This window comes from Galendromus occidentalis, unplaced genomic scaffold (genome assembly GCF_000255335.2).
Source record: "Galendromus occidentalis unplaced genomic scaffold, Mocc_1.1 scf7180000075388, whole genome shotgun sequence".
Taxonomy (NCBI): Eukaryota; Metazoa; Arthropoda; class Arachnida; order Mesostigmata; family Phytoseiidae; genus Galendromus; species Galendromus occidentalis.
In genome coordinates, this window is record NW_003803378.1 from 283,605 (window position 1) to 297,395 (window position 13,791).

At 50.7% G+C, this 13,791-nt stretch overlaps 2 protein-coding genes and 1 pseudogene across 2 annotated transcripts in view; 1 reads left to right on the forward strand and 2 right to left on the reverse strand.

The window, feature by feature from the left end:
- The window catches only part of Lgr3 (Leucine-rich repeat-containing G protein-coupled receptor 3), a 53,016-nt gene extending 51,426 nt beyond the window's left edge, over window positions 1-1,590 (reverse strand). Inside the window, exon 1 of the mRNA XM_029111074.1 lies at window positions 1,519-1,590. Within this exon, the coding sequence (XP_028966907.1) occupies window positions 1,519-1,590 (72 nt within the window). The remainder of the gene's footprint in view (window positions 1-1,518) is intronic.
- Window positions 1,591-7,896: 6,306 nt separating this feature from the next.
- Window positions 7,897-13,512, forward strand: LOC108863759 (glucose-6-phosphate 1-dehydrogenase-like; annotated as a pseudogene).
- On the reverse strand, window positions 10,457-11,891 carry LOC100903148 (cytochrome b5). Its single transcript, XM_003736958.2, has 3 exons — window positions 11,593-11,891; window positions 10,950-11,102; window positions 10,457-10,629 (listed from the first exon to the last, which is right to left on the reverse strand). The coding sequence occupies exons 1-3, from the start codon at window positions 11,710-11,712 to the stop codon at window positions 10,498-10,500; spliced, it is 405 nt and encodes a 134-aa protein (XP_003737006.1). The 5' UTR covers window positions 11,713-11,891; the 3' UTR covers window positions 10,457-10,497.
- Window positions 13,513-13,791: the final 279 nt, after the last annotated feature.

The window sequence follows — 13,791 nt, forward strand, 5'->3', positions numbered from 1 at the left end:
ATCGAAGATATCACTTGTGATAGTTCTCACAGCTGCCTCGGAGAAGCCCATGCTTATCGATCTGAACGCGAGGTCATTGCTCTGACTGCGCAGACAAATGTATGTATTATATGTATGTATACGTACTCACATATGTCTTCGCATCGGACAAAACGCGGGTGATCTCATTCATAAATATGCGATTCATTCTCGAAGAGGATTGTTCGTGATGTTCAAACGGTCATTTGCAAGGTCCCTATGCCGATTGAGCCTGAGACATCCGCTGCGTAGCTCAGCTCCGCGGAAATCATCAACAGTCCGAAAGCTTCCGAAGCATCGGAACGAATAGCTCGGGGGAAACAAGCCCGGACTCCGCTCGAAGCATCATCCATGCTGCTTACGCCAAATTACAAGCCGGCAATTTTTTCGCAGGAACTCCACGATCGCTCTAGAATTCGAAAGACTGTAAGAGTCATCTGAACACCTTCGGGTCGAATATCTACATGCCGACAAGGTTCAGCTACAGAACCCGGAATGTTTGAGATCTCATGAGTCTCTTCTCTGTCTTCTTGTTTTTTTTGGAGATTACTTCGAGCCACACATCTCGCGAAAGCATGGACAAGCGGAGCGGTGGTTCGTAGTCAGACATAAAAACCTCGACCGAGATCAATTCAGATTCCTCATAGTCTTGATGTTAATCATCTGTTGCTACACCAGCTATTCACTCCATTCATTGGAGTGAATCTTTTTTCGTTGGATCTTTATGATAAACAGTAAACCATCAATTCGGTCTAAATAAGGCTGAATGCACAGGTATACGGTCAGGACTCAGCACTTTCCTGATCGACCCAGCGCTGGTACGGGCTCCGGACAAAAACTCGGTACATAGACGGCTCGGAAATGATGCGGTGGCGTCCGACGAGAGAAAAATTCACCGGAATACCTCATCGACGTATAGTCTGATGAAGTTACGCAAAAGAGCGCAAGAAACAGCGAAAGTAGAATCGTCCGCTCACTCGAACCGGCTCGTATTCGAACGAACGGCGAATCACCCTCTGATGCTTTTTGACATTATCCACTCAGTCAGTCAAGCAGTGGGACGTGGAGCTAATCATTTCCCCGAAGCGAACAGTGAACGAAACGAGGGGTAGACGAACCCGTCTTCACTGAGAATGGCTGTCTGTTGTGACTTTCTCCGGGACGAGCTGGGGTAACGGGAGGTGGATGCAGAAGAAGGAACCAACAGGAACAACGAGGAGGCGGTTCCGCCGCCAGCCACCTACCTAGACTGTGACCCTGTAGCCCATCGTCTGGGTTTATCTACTGCAAGAAGCGCTTCTGGGTTGCGATGTGGGAACGTCGGGTCCGGACGAAGCTGGGCACGGGGATGGGGGATTCGGGGAAGTGAGAGTTGGGATAAAGGCTCGAGGGGAAAAGCTATGGGGCGTAGTGCACATAAGGATTCCTTCTTAAGGAGAGGTATTGGGTTGCGTGCTCGAATTGCATCGTGAAAGTTGGGATCACGTGCTAAGAACTCACACGGAAGCCTTCTTTCTCCTCTTTCTTTGCCTCATCCTCGAGCAGCTGCAGCCATCTGTTGAAGCACTGCATGTTGATTGCCTGCTCTCATTTCCCTCGCCGTCCAGAAACAACAGATCCCACTGCTCGCTTTCAGCAGCAGCGGCGGCGGCACCCTCACCACCAGCGGGACGCTATGAATCACCTGTCAACGATAAGCGGACCACTTATCCATCGCTTCGTCTTGCACCGGATCGAATACCGGCCCGGGAACAATTCTATGACTAGGTACTTCCGAATGCTTCGCCTCCCTCGGCTCGAACCGCGCCTGCCGCTGTCTCGGTACACGCTCTCGCGGCATACTTCTTGTCAACAGGATGACATCCATCAGGATATCTGGGGCCGATATGATCCGGGCTACGCCCGTCCCGAAAGGCCATTGCCCGGCGCAATTCCTCTAGCTTTCACCTCCGATAATGGCATGAAGCAAACTATCTCCAGGATGCGTCAGATCTGTTCGGATCGCGGAACTCGAGGAGCATGAACGAATGGATTATGCCCCGTGATTTTCGACGACTTCCACGGCATAAGGGTGTTGCTTGGGGCTTTTTCTCTCTCAGGAGGAATGCCGAACTTCCGACGGAGCGCGGAGAGACACCAAACTCGAGACAGCGGAGTCCTCCACGAGTCGGACGGGGAATCTCTCCTGGAAATTTAAAAAACAGCGATTCTTTCGCTTGAATCTCCGGGGGGAATTCCAGCGACACAGCAGGAACGTGGATTTCTCAGAGAGAAGCACGGTGGGAATCGACGGAGACGTACTTCGTGCTGATGGAGCTCACGCGCTGATCCTTCTGAGGGCTCACACAGTATATATGCCTCCACGAGGCATGCTTCCGAGAGATCGAAGCATGATAAATCCTTCGATGGATGGCTCGGAGGCCGAAACACGCGAAAAACCGAAAACCCGTCTGTTTGATTCGTCCGACGCCGATCGCGAGTTGGCTCGTCCATTGGCTATGTACTGAGCTCCCGAGCGGTAACCGCGAGTTCATAAGGGGGGTACGGCAAGCGTCTTGAGCAGGAAAAATTCGACTTGGAAAATATCCGCTCAATCGGCGAAAATCCTGGGTATCCTTCCTCCCATTTATTGTTTGAGGCCCGTTTTTGGAACCCGTGTCGAGCCCCAATAGCTCGAGCTTTTTCGCGCGTCTGGTGGGCTCAACAGACGTGGGCAGATTGTCGGGCGGCGAAGAGTGACTTTTAGACCGTCTTCTCAAAGTTAGAAACTCGCTCGAAAAATTGCGCTCTGTAGCTGGCAATGGAGACTGACTGACTGAGCGCCTGTGGATGTTTCTCAGAAGCCGGGTCGACTCCGAAGCCTCCCGGACGAAGTCGAGGGAGATGTTGTCGCCCTTGTCACCATCATCATGATCTCTCCGCTTTTCCTCCCCGTCGAATTTGTTGACTGGCATCCCGCTCCATCCGTCGTTTGCTCGGTGGTTGAAGGCTGAACACGTCGGCTGAAAGAGTGAAGCAATCTAATTCAATTCGAGAACGCTTTGCTTTGAAAGGCCTGCGCGGAGACTAAAGGAAATTGATGAAAGTCCCCCGATCCTCTCCTGGTTCGAACTAACGGTCAACGGCCAATTAGCGAATAGCTGTAATGTTTGCTCCTTTAATCGGGAAGAAGGGAGGGACGGAGGGACAGACGGAAAAGCGTCCTGGGTTCCTTGAACTCCTCTGTCGGCTTCTCAAGCGGTCGAATTGAAGAAGGACTCGCACTTAAAATCCGCTTGTGCTCTACCAGATTCGCTGTGAGACAGCGGGAGCCACCATGTTCTCCTCTCGTTCTCTCGTTCGGTTGGATGTATTCGCCGGCTCCCAGGAAAAATCCTTAGTCAACGCTCTCGAGGGACCGAGTCCCGATTTGTCTCGGATGACAGTCGACTTGCTGCCAGATTAAAGGAGTCTGAATGAGTTCCCACGAGGTAATTGATTTCAAAGTGTTCGAACATCGTCAAAGAAGCCGAGAATCCCGCGGGTTTAAAGGGAAAATATATCCTGCGCCAGAAAAATCAATGATAGACGGAAATCGGCGGCCGGAACGCTCGCCGGGTGAGAAAGGAAAAATCGAACGGTACACGGGAGCAAACAGATGGTCGGAGGGAAGAGGAGAGGATCAGCGGGAGTAAGGGAGGCGCTCTGAATCGAAATCTCCGTCTACAAATATTTGCGTCAACAAGTCTGTGCGCCCCAGCGCTGTTCGAGGCTGACGGTCGACCACGGATATTCAGGAATGCGTGTAAGGGTGGGTCGCTGGAACATGAATGAGTTCATCGCGGGCCAAGCCTCAGAATACGAATAGACGAAATCTCGTTTGGTAGATTCCACCTCCGGTATGTTCTTCGTCCAACCCCACGGCCATAGCGTGCAACTTGCGAAAGATTGAGACCACACCCTGATATGAATACTCGCTTGATCCTGATCCGAATCGGAAGGTCGCGTCAATACGTTTGATTGAACGATAAAACGTTGTTCCATTAATCATGATCGTGCGTTCCAAATCCATGTTTCATTTTCAAAGGGGGTCCGTGGATTATCGAGAAGCCTCGGTGACAGAATGATTATGCGAAAAAGGCAGTGGAGAGCATGGGCCAGGCCGACACCCGATGACAAGAGAACGGCGCCGCGGAATTTCCGGCGGCTGATACCTCGTCCGATATCTCGCGAGACATCGATTTCTGATGCAGAAGACTTCTGAAGTATGTCAGAAGCCAACAAGGGCCTGAATTGAGTTTCTGCTTCCTTTCCATCTGGTCCTTAACGTCATCACAGATATCCCTTGACAGATTATTCCAAGATGAATCGACGCCCGACGCCGCGGGAAGTGAAAGGAATTTCGATCGGTTAGGAAGCAAGGGGATTCCAGAGCGAGCAGGTTATCGGCACGTCCCAAAGAACCTCTTCGCTGAACCGCAAGTGAAATTCTACTTCGGACGGGCGCGACCTCGCAGCTCCATGCACTCCGACGTATTATAATGAGATCATAGCGGTCTGGACGTGGATTGATTCCGAATTAGATCCGATGCTGTTTCGTTGATCGTACCGTAGAATGACCGTGGTCCTAGCGTTTTCATCGAGAGCCCGCGTATTGCACCCGTCTCGAGAGCTCTGGCGTAAACCATTCTCAGTTCTCTGCTGTGCACAGTTGCGTGCAGCCGAATTCCGCTCGATCAGTTTTCAAGGGTCCAGAGGGGGAACTGCATCGGATTTCTGTCAACACGTGAAATAAATTCAAGGCCACCGTAGATATTCTCATAGAAGGGCATGCCTCTCTTACTTCTCGAGCCTCCGGAGCCCGTTCATGCTCCTCGCGTCGATGATCTCGATAGAAAGATTCTCACCGGGTCTTGGAGAACTCCGCCCCGGAGCCGGTAGATGTCAATAGCTCACCAAAGTTCCCAGAAGAAGTCGAGAATCGAACCTGTAGCGAACACACGCAGATCTCGTCTGATTCCTCGATCAGTGCGGCGATAGTTCCCACAGCCCCGCTAGAGAAGAAGGAAGCCTCTTCTGATTCTGCCGCCGCGTGTTGTCCGGAAACACAGGACGCGAGGACTAGGCCCTCAAGGATCGCGGGAATCTCTGTCGCGGAAAAAGAGGATTAGAACTCGACACAATTACGATCGCGTCCGTTTCCTACATCAGATGAGAAGCACCATGGATGCAGAAACGGCGAGAGAGGTCGAAGGGAAGCTGTAGTCTCGAACCTCGGCCTACTCGTAATAGATTTCCTCGCTCACTCATGTAGGGATCGACTACGATGTCGATGACTTCTCCAAGTAGTCGTAGGCTTTAGCCTGATAGGGATCGGGGAACTTGAAGACAGCTTCCGAAACTAGTCGACCGCCTCGGATACAGGAAGGAAGCTTCCAGCAAGTCTCAATGGCGAGAATCCCTTGAACACTAGAGCTAATCGAAATCGACGATGGGGAGCTCATATAAAAGCGTCGAACATCACGGGTAGCATCATTCGGGGTTCCGGTGGCGTGCAGTTCGTTATCAACACAGCTTGCCTTCCGGAAAGCGCTTTTGGCTTGAGCTGATTGATGCCCGTCTCTCATCGTCGGTGTCCAAAAATCCACGTTCCGTGCTCCCACGATACCCTGGGCGGACCACGATTCCACCAAAGACGCCGATTTGATGCCCCCATCGGACTTTTTTTTCCATCTTTTCTCGGCTCGTCCTTTGCTTGTGTACCATACCGAGGAGTTTCGAGGTCAGTCTCCGAGGATATGAGTCTGATTTTGCAGTCAGTTCAGAAGTTTTAGCCCTTCTTCGGGCCATTTCGATGTCCCTAGAAACTTGATGCCCAGGGCGACCCGCCCCCTCGGTATGCCACAGTCGATCACTTATCTTCATCGCCAGATTTGCGATTTAAGGGGACACGTCTTTTTCTCTCATGTCCGCTTCCCGGAGTTTCCCAGGGAATATTCGCTACTCGGAACTTACGAGCAATGGCATATATCCCAATGGCTCGATTCCGATCGAAAATTGAATTCCCGCGCTATGTTCTTCTTGCTGAGCACCGATGTATTAATGACAGAAACCGGAAAATAGGAGTTCAGCCGAGGGTCGCTCATGGAAACGATGGTGGGAGGCTTGGATAAACTCTATGGAATGGGCCAAAAATATGGGATGAGGCGTCCGCTTCCGCTGTCCGTCTCCTTTGGGGGAGATGTCCTCTCATATCGCTTTTCTATTCATCAGACATAGAAACTTTTTTCATGCATCTCTTTGGAATGGTGGATATATTTTTCACCACAAATACGCCACTCTCTGCAGCTCCTCGCGCTAGAGGAGAGGAGGTCGGTAATGGTGATCGGCTTCTTGGGAAATCACCGCCGCTCCCTGGCGCCTAATTCGAAATTCCACCTCTTTCCAACGTCCACTCAGACTGCTAGTGATGAGGTGATCCTTCTAATGAATCTTCTTGTCCTTTGGTAAATCGCAGCTACTTCGTTCAGAGCTCTATCGCGCTCTAGACTATTCTATGGTCATATCCCGGGAGATAAAGTGTATCCTCGGCCGACGCTCCTTGGGGGAATGGAAGTCTCCGACTAAGGCGCAGTATCCCATCCCGATGGTTCCCTGGGGAAGTTTTGGTTGAGCGCATGGTGATTTGGAATTTTTCAGAGATTTCTCTTGTCGTATGAATTTCACCCTCTTTCTCTCCGCTACGAATGTAATTATTGGGGATGACTAACTTTGATACTCCGAAGTTTCTGAGGATCCGACGGAACAGTTCTCGCACGATCAATCTAAGTTGTAATGAGTAATGAGAAACCTTGTCTCGAGCGCCCCGAAACGCGGAGTTTCCCTCTTGCCTCTTAACTCTCTGGCTGGCTAGCAACTGCATCCAGTCCTCAGAATCTCCTTGATATCTTCATTCCAATTCCATCAGCACCGAGATGCTCTCTTGGCACGACATACGTAGCGCACTCAGAGAGCTCGTCCTGCGGCATTCGAGGAGAAACTTCGACAGTCCGCCTATCCCCCCATCATGTTCTTCGCGACTGACCGCCACGAAAAAATTATGACCTTCCCACCTCACATATTCAACAAGAAGAGGAGATACTCCGACAAACCTATCATCGGGAAAACGCACATGTCATCGCATTTTCCGTCATTTTTTTGGATTCCTCGTCCGCAGGACCACATCTCAGCGTTATCATCGCAGTATCGAGCCTCTCCGCTGAGATGCTGGTCAGCTAAAATGCCGTGAATTTCGCGTGCCAACCAGGTTCTGAAATGCCCGAGAGCTTGTTAGGGGAGAACTGAGAGCTGATGACTACGCGGCTGACTGCGGGAATCGAGTCATGTTTTTCCGCGGAGAATCGCGATGCTTGCCAGCTACGTTATCGGTATCGGCTCGAGGCATCCAGACCTCTCTCAACCGCCACGTACAACATATATTTCACCTTGAGCTGTCCCATCCCATGCACTCATCGGCTTATTCGCTATGTCAGTCTCAAACATAGATTCATCATATCATTGAGCGATTAACCAAATAAGCCTCCATTACTTTCACTGCGCTCTCGGGATGACTTATAAGTACCTACCACAATAAACATGTTATATTCCATCATCAACGACACAGCCCCGCTTGTCCCGGCACCGCAGAAGGGATGAGGCACACTTTCCATCGCTTTAGAAATCCAACTTCGAACAAGAGCGCACCTCCGTCTCCGACAAATTAACATTCGTGATGACATCATTCTCAATCTCGCTTTCATCACGACCATTCCGATTTTAATCGCCCCAATCAAGAATTAAATGCACACAAAGATGTGATGCTACATGTGAAGCATTACGAAGATACCGAATATTACGGAGATGGACAATATCATATTATATACTCTTGAAAAAACGCTCATCAGTTCGACTGGAGCCTCACAGCAAACGCAACAAGTATTCGAGGATAAAATGTGTACGTTCTAACATTCTAACAATTACACCAGACTCCGGTAAATGAAGTTCGATATTATTACGAAGATGCCGAACCGATCACGAGAAGATCGTATATATAGGAGATATAAGGCACCAGTATCCTGAAGAAATTTTCACGCATCTAACGGTTACGTCCGTGACATAAGCTAGCCTGGAGCTCCTTGTGCTAATGCTAGAAACGCCAAGAGAAATTCCCTCTTGCCGAGAAATCTGAAAGACTCTGCGTTAGCTGATCCGACTGATTTGTCCGTGGCAGGAAGCCCTTCAGGATTTTTCTTGAGCTCCTACGAAAAGCCCATGAGACGAGAGGAACCGTGCTCTCGATTATCTTCGAGAGCATTGATAATTCCCGTGGAGGAGACAGCGATGACGAATGTGTCCTCTGAAGTAGTTCTTCCACCTGCCGCCGAAAAATCGTCCAATAGTCCGTGAATGAGACTGAAAGAGACGGGCAAGAAATGCAGGTTAACCTTTTTCTCCAGAGAAATCTCATCCAATGAAAACAAGGCGTCACGGATCTTTCCGAGTGGCCGGCGTAGGGCATAGCACACGGGTAAAAAAAGCCGTCCCGCTCGGCCGGAATGACAAGGATCCAGTAGAATAAGAGCACGGACAGGCTGAGTCATCCACGTAGATCTACGTCTATGTGCCGCCCACGTAGATCTTTGAGACGAGGCCGATTCATTCAGATATCGAGTGTCAACTGAACTCCGGGATGCGCCCGGCATCGCCTTCACCTGTAGAAATACGATCAATCGAATGAGAGGAAACCTTATCGACGCCAAGGCCCTGCTCGCTGTGGATGCCGATCAGCTTCGCGACTCCGCCAGTCAAGACGCATTTGTGCAGGCGCGCTTTCCAGTCTCCGACTTGTTGAAATGACCGAAACTGCTAGAAACCGTCCTCCCAAATATAGATATGCGCGTCGCAGATTTTCTTCAGTGAACATCTCCGAGGAGCAATTGATCGAGATGCGAAAGCCACTTTCCTTCAGACGGGAATCGCGAGTCAAGTGGAGGATGCACAAAGATATGCTCTGAGTCGAGCCTCATGGAACATGTTACAGCGAACAGCTGACCGATTGTGATTATTCTTTGGAGCAAATTCATGCGAGCCACTAGCCTACAGGCGCGAGCCATAGGATTGCCGCCCCATTTTGGCGCGAAAGTTTCCATCACCTCCGTTGCATCCGATCGGACTCGGGATACTCGGTCCTCGATCGGTAGAATAATCCCAGTTAATTCTGAGCAGCTGTGGAGGAGTCCGCAGAGTGGGGCAAGTTCAAAGCGTGAGACGAGCGTGCGCTCCTCTAAATGAGAGAACGCCTCGTCGAGAAGTTTCTCTTGTTACTTGGTGGGCGAGAACAGCGATATCAACAAGGGAGCCGAATGGCGTTCGATTTCTGAATCAAGAATCGCAGTTCCTCTAGGTCGGACAGGGCGGAGGCGTATATAATTAAGTAAGTAAAGTTGCAGTTTTGGTCTCGGGAAGAGTTCTCAGTCGAAAGTCTCATGTGTGCGATGGAAAAGGGGTTTTCGGACGCGGACAGCGTCCGCGGGCCATGTCGTGCTTCCCTTCTCCATCCGAAAATATCTACTCATGCCCCATGTGAAGCCGATTCGAATCCGGAAAGCTCGAGACTAAAGACTCCTCTCTTCATCCTCTCACGGTGGGTCGCGTCGGGTCGTCTCCGCTCCGACGAGCTACCGAGAATCTAGGCGTTTGTTGGACGTCAGATATGCGGATTGAAGGGCGAAAGACGAGAGCTCGGCGGGCCAGCTTGGCCCGACCGCCCGTGCTCCGATAGTCCTGCCATAGAGTAGTCTAGGACTCTAGGATGTGCCCCCCCATCGGGGGAAGTCGCCCCGAGATGGTGGTCACTTTCTCCGAATGATCGCCCTAGCATGCTCTACAGACCCCGTACCCGTGATATAAAGAGAGGGGGTCTCTCGAGCATTAGGTACACAAGATTCCATGTCGCGGGCTGCTCTCGCCTTAGCTTTGAATCAGGCGGGCACTCCTCATGAGTTCAATGAACTCAGAGGAGCGAAGCCGGGATTCGTCATCATTTTCCGGAGTCAGCGTCGTTTCGGGATTCCATGGAAAAGCTTGTCGCAATTCGCAACGAGTCCTTACCCGGAGTAGAATCCCGGAAAGTTTCGATCCGATGCTGACATCTGGGTGTCGCCGTCTCTCAAGAGGACCGAATTATATGACCGCAAGAAGCTACAAGTACCGACCACGTGGAGGACGAAGTAACCTTTCGTCGGAAAGGTCAGCTAAGCCCGGGTGGAGACGTTCCAACATCAAGAAGATTCGTGCACTGCAACTGGAATCGACTCGCCTCTCCGGAAACGGAGAAGGATGGCCCTCCACGCGGGGCATCGAGCTTATGGGAGCTCTCCGGGTGTGAAATGAAGAACTATGATCTACCGAGCTCTGTATGAAAAAATATTGATTTATTGTCAACAAAAACGGATGAACTCTCTAGTTTGGTCCTTGAGGCATGGGTGAAAAGTAGAGGAGTGCCGCGCCAATCGCGATGGCAATCGGGTAGATCCACGCCGACACACCGCCTTTAAATGGAGTTGCGTTGAGGGAGTCGGATTTCCCGGCAGTCTGTGGAGAATAGAGGGCTCGTTGACGGACGCAAAGAATATCTTCAGGGGGCCCAATTTTTTTTCATCTTCGAAGTGACAGAAAATGTCGTGCCTCAATATTATTATATGAGTCCGCAGGGAAAGTAGTGGAGCTTCTGACCACTCTCGTTCCCCTTAGACGACTAAAATGATGAACCATCTCGCAGAGAGCGCTCGACGTGTGTGCTCAAGCGTTCTCCTCTCCAGAAAGCAACATGGTCTGACTGGAGTCGTGTTATAGAGTTTGCTTCCGACAAAAGACGAATGAATGATTGAGAATTTTCACGGGAAGAAACCTACCCCCTTGATCTTCGCTTTATCCTCATCGCACAGCTCGCCGATCTTGAGTTTGGCCATAAGCATTCTTGCATCGGTTGAGTGACCGATCGCGTAAAAAAGTTCGGTGCTATCGCGTCCGCCTTGTTCGAACATCAGTTCTTCGCCTCCTGGATGCTGAAAAAACTTTCCCGATCATTTCCTCGTCATGATGCTCCATCGTCTTTCCTCGTACCCAGCAGCTGATACTCTTGAGAGTGTATTCCCAGTCCTACGTCTGATACACATGAGCAATCGAGCTCGATCGCGACCCGAAGCGGCGCGTATGAGCTCACTGGAATCCCATCGAGTAGGATTCGCTGATTCGTTCCTGACCTTCTGTCGCTCAAAGGAGGCCTCCGTTTGAGAGTCGAGTCTCTAGAGGCATTCGACTCTGCTAAGTCCCCTCGGTCGAAAAGCCCCGTGGTAGGAGAGTTGCGGAATGGGGTAAATGCCTCCCCGTATCGGCTCAGGTGCGACAGCCCTTACGCGTTTTCGTAGGGCTCTCAATGGTCGCGCAGTCATCCGCACAACGCTACCGGGGTCAATCATCGGAACTAATCAGGGATCAACACAAGGGGGGTTCCATAGCGTCCTTGAACCTGGGAGCACGTTTTCTCTCACTCACCTCTTTCATGAAATTCGTTACGTCGTATATTCCTTCACGAATGACGAGCCAACACGAACTTCTCTTATTGTGCTTGGCGACTTCCTCGAGTGAGTACGTAGACATTTTTGAGTTGTGCATTGCGTGTGGGCCGCGAGAAGACACAAAAAATCACGGAGGGATCTGCCGCGCGAAAGCTCAAGAGCACTCCTCGGAACTAAGGACGACGCTGATGAGGATCCTAAGTGACCTCGAAGGAATCGTGCAGAGTTGTTACTCTATATTCCAGTCCTGGTCTTATTGAAGACACACAGCGATCAATGATTCTACTCGAAGAGATCAGACGCCATAGCAGGTAGCTTGTTTCTTCGGACTGAGAATCCGAAAGCATGGGGGGAAAGGAGGGCGACCCCTCCGTTCGGGCGAGCGCCGTCTAGCCCCGGCTCCCATCAACTCTTTCGGCTCCACAACTCACGAATCTCGAATTTTCCTTTGTGGGGAATCTCTATCAAGTATTGGAATCTTCTCAGAGACCTTCTCATTTCTGGCAATGATTCATCTTGTAATCAATCATTTAGACAGAGTCGCTTTGAGTGCACCCCAAACAAACCCAACCAGCTCTTTCGGGTTCATTTCCGATCAAAAGGACCACACCAGGTTCCGCACTGTAATCGCCGATGAGTGATTGAGGATGCACGCCTCTAACCCCATCGGCGGACATCGTTCCGAGATGGTGGACTCTCTCCCTCATCGATTACCTGGGCTTGCTCATCGCACCCCGCACCGTGATAATATGTCGACGGGAGGTCGCTCATTCATTAGTTTTTGAGAACACAAGGAGCCTTGTCGGCTTTTGAGCTCATCATTATCTCATTACTTTATCAGACGAGTAGGTAAATACACTCATAAGCATTGCATACGACCTCGATGAAAACAGAAGATTGCGGCACTCGCTCGTGAGCGCTGCCCCTCCGTTTCTGATCTAGTCATTAAGGTCCATTGATGTGGTCAGTGCATCTGACCGAAGTCGAACCCTGAACCTAGTGACCAACTTCGAGTGTTCGCAATAATTATAATTATTTCGAGGATTAGAAATAGCCCGCAAACGGAATAGCAGGAAAACCGACGGGAATCGAGGCTGTAGTGGGCGCCCCACTGTCACCACAAATGATTTCTCGATTCCGAGAAGCAATGTGTGTAGATTCCTCTGAGAGTAGAAAGCCTCCGCTGTACATTCATTCGTCGTTTCCGGAGCTCCAGGCAATCATGCGGAAAAGCAGGTCTATTCAACCCTATTCTTTTCCGAGATAATCTCCCCCAATCCGAACCAAATCGTCAGATACGCTCGCTCGTCCTTGACAGTGCCGCAATTGGAAGAAGAAATTCGACCTCGCATGGAGTTTCACTCTGCCCCGGGAAACGTTCGGTTGCATCACAGTGACGAAACGAGGTTCGTGGAATCCCTCTCTGCGAACAGCTATATCGCTGGTTGCCACGACGATCTTCCAGTGTTCGAAAGTCTCCCCGCTCATCTGACCGCCTCGGAAGGGAACGCAGTAGCAAACTGGCTATTCTACCTCGCACTGCCACTAACGGTTTTCCGGCCCGTGTAAAAAATGGTCAAAGAATTCCGTATGAGCAAAAGCGGCTTCGCATAATAATTGAGAAACCATTAGGCGGGGAGCCGAGTTCCTTAGCTGAATTGTCCTAACATCTCACGTGGCTTTTCGGAGAGGATCGATTTTAAGAATCAACCATCACCTCGGCAAGGGAATGGTGCAAGATCTGATTACACTGCGATTCGCGAAGCCGATCTTTAGTCGGACTAAGGACAGAGACAATGTCGCGAGTGTCATCATCACATTCTAAGAAGACATCGGCACGCAAGGTCGAGGTGGATACTTCGATCGATGCGGCATAATAGTCTCCAAGGGACAGTGATTCTCGATGAGGGAACAGTAGTCTCCAAGGGACAGTGGTTCTCTAGGAGGGTACAGAAGTCTCCAAGGGACAGTTCTTCTCGATGAGGGAACTGCAGTCCTCTGGGAGGGAACAGTAGTCCTTGAGGAGGGAACAAAAGGTCCTCTAGGAGGAGATAGTCGTCTTCGGGGGACAGTAGTCTTCAGGGTGCACTGGTTCCCAGAGCAGTGTTTCCCAAACTGGGTTCCGCGGAACCCTTGGGCTTCCGTGGCGGATTGCGCGGAACCCAAAGTCTACCTG

Excerpts from the sequence above, each read along its gene's own strand:
- LOC100903148 (XM_003736958.2), bottom strand. The coding sequence starts at position 11,712 with ATGCACAACTCAAAAATGTCTACGTACTCACTCGAGGAAGTCGCCAAG. Across the intron at positions 11,103-11,592 it reads TAACGAATTTCATGAAAGAG|CATCCAGGAGGCGAAGAACT; the intron begins GTGAGTGAGAGA and ends AAGTTTTTTCAG. Across the intron at positions 10,630-10,949 it reads ATAAAGCGAAGATCAAGGGG|ACTGCCGGGAAATCCGACTC; the intron begins GTAGGTTTCTTC and ends TATTCTCCACAG.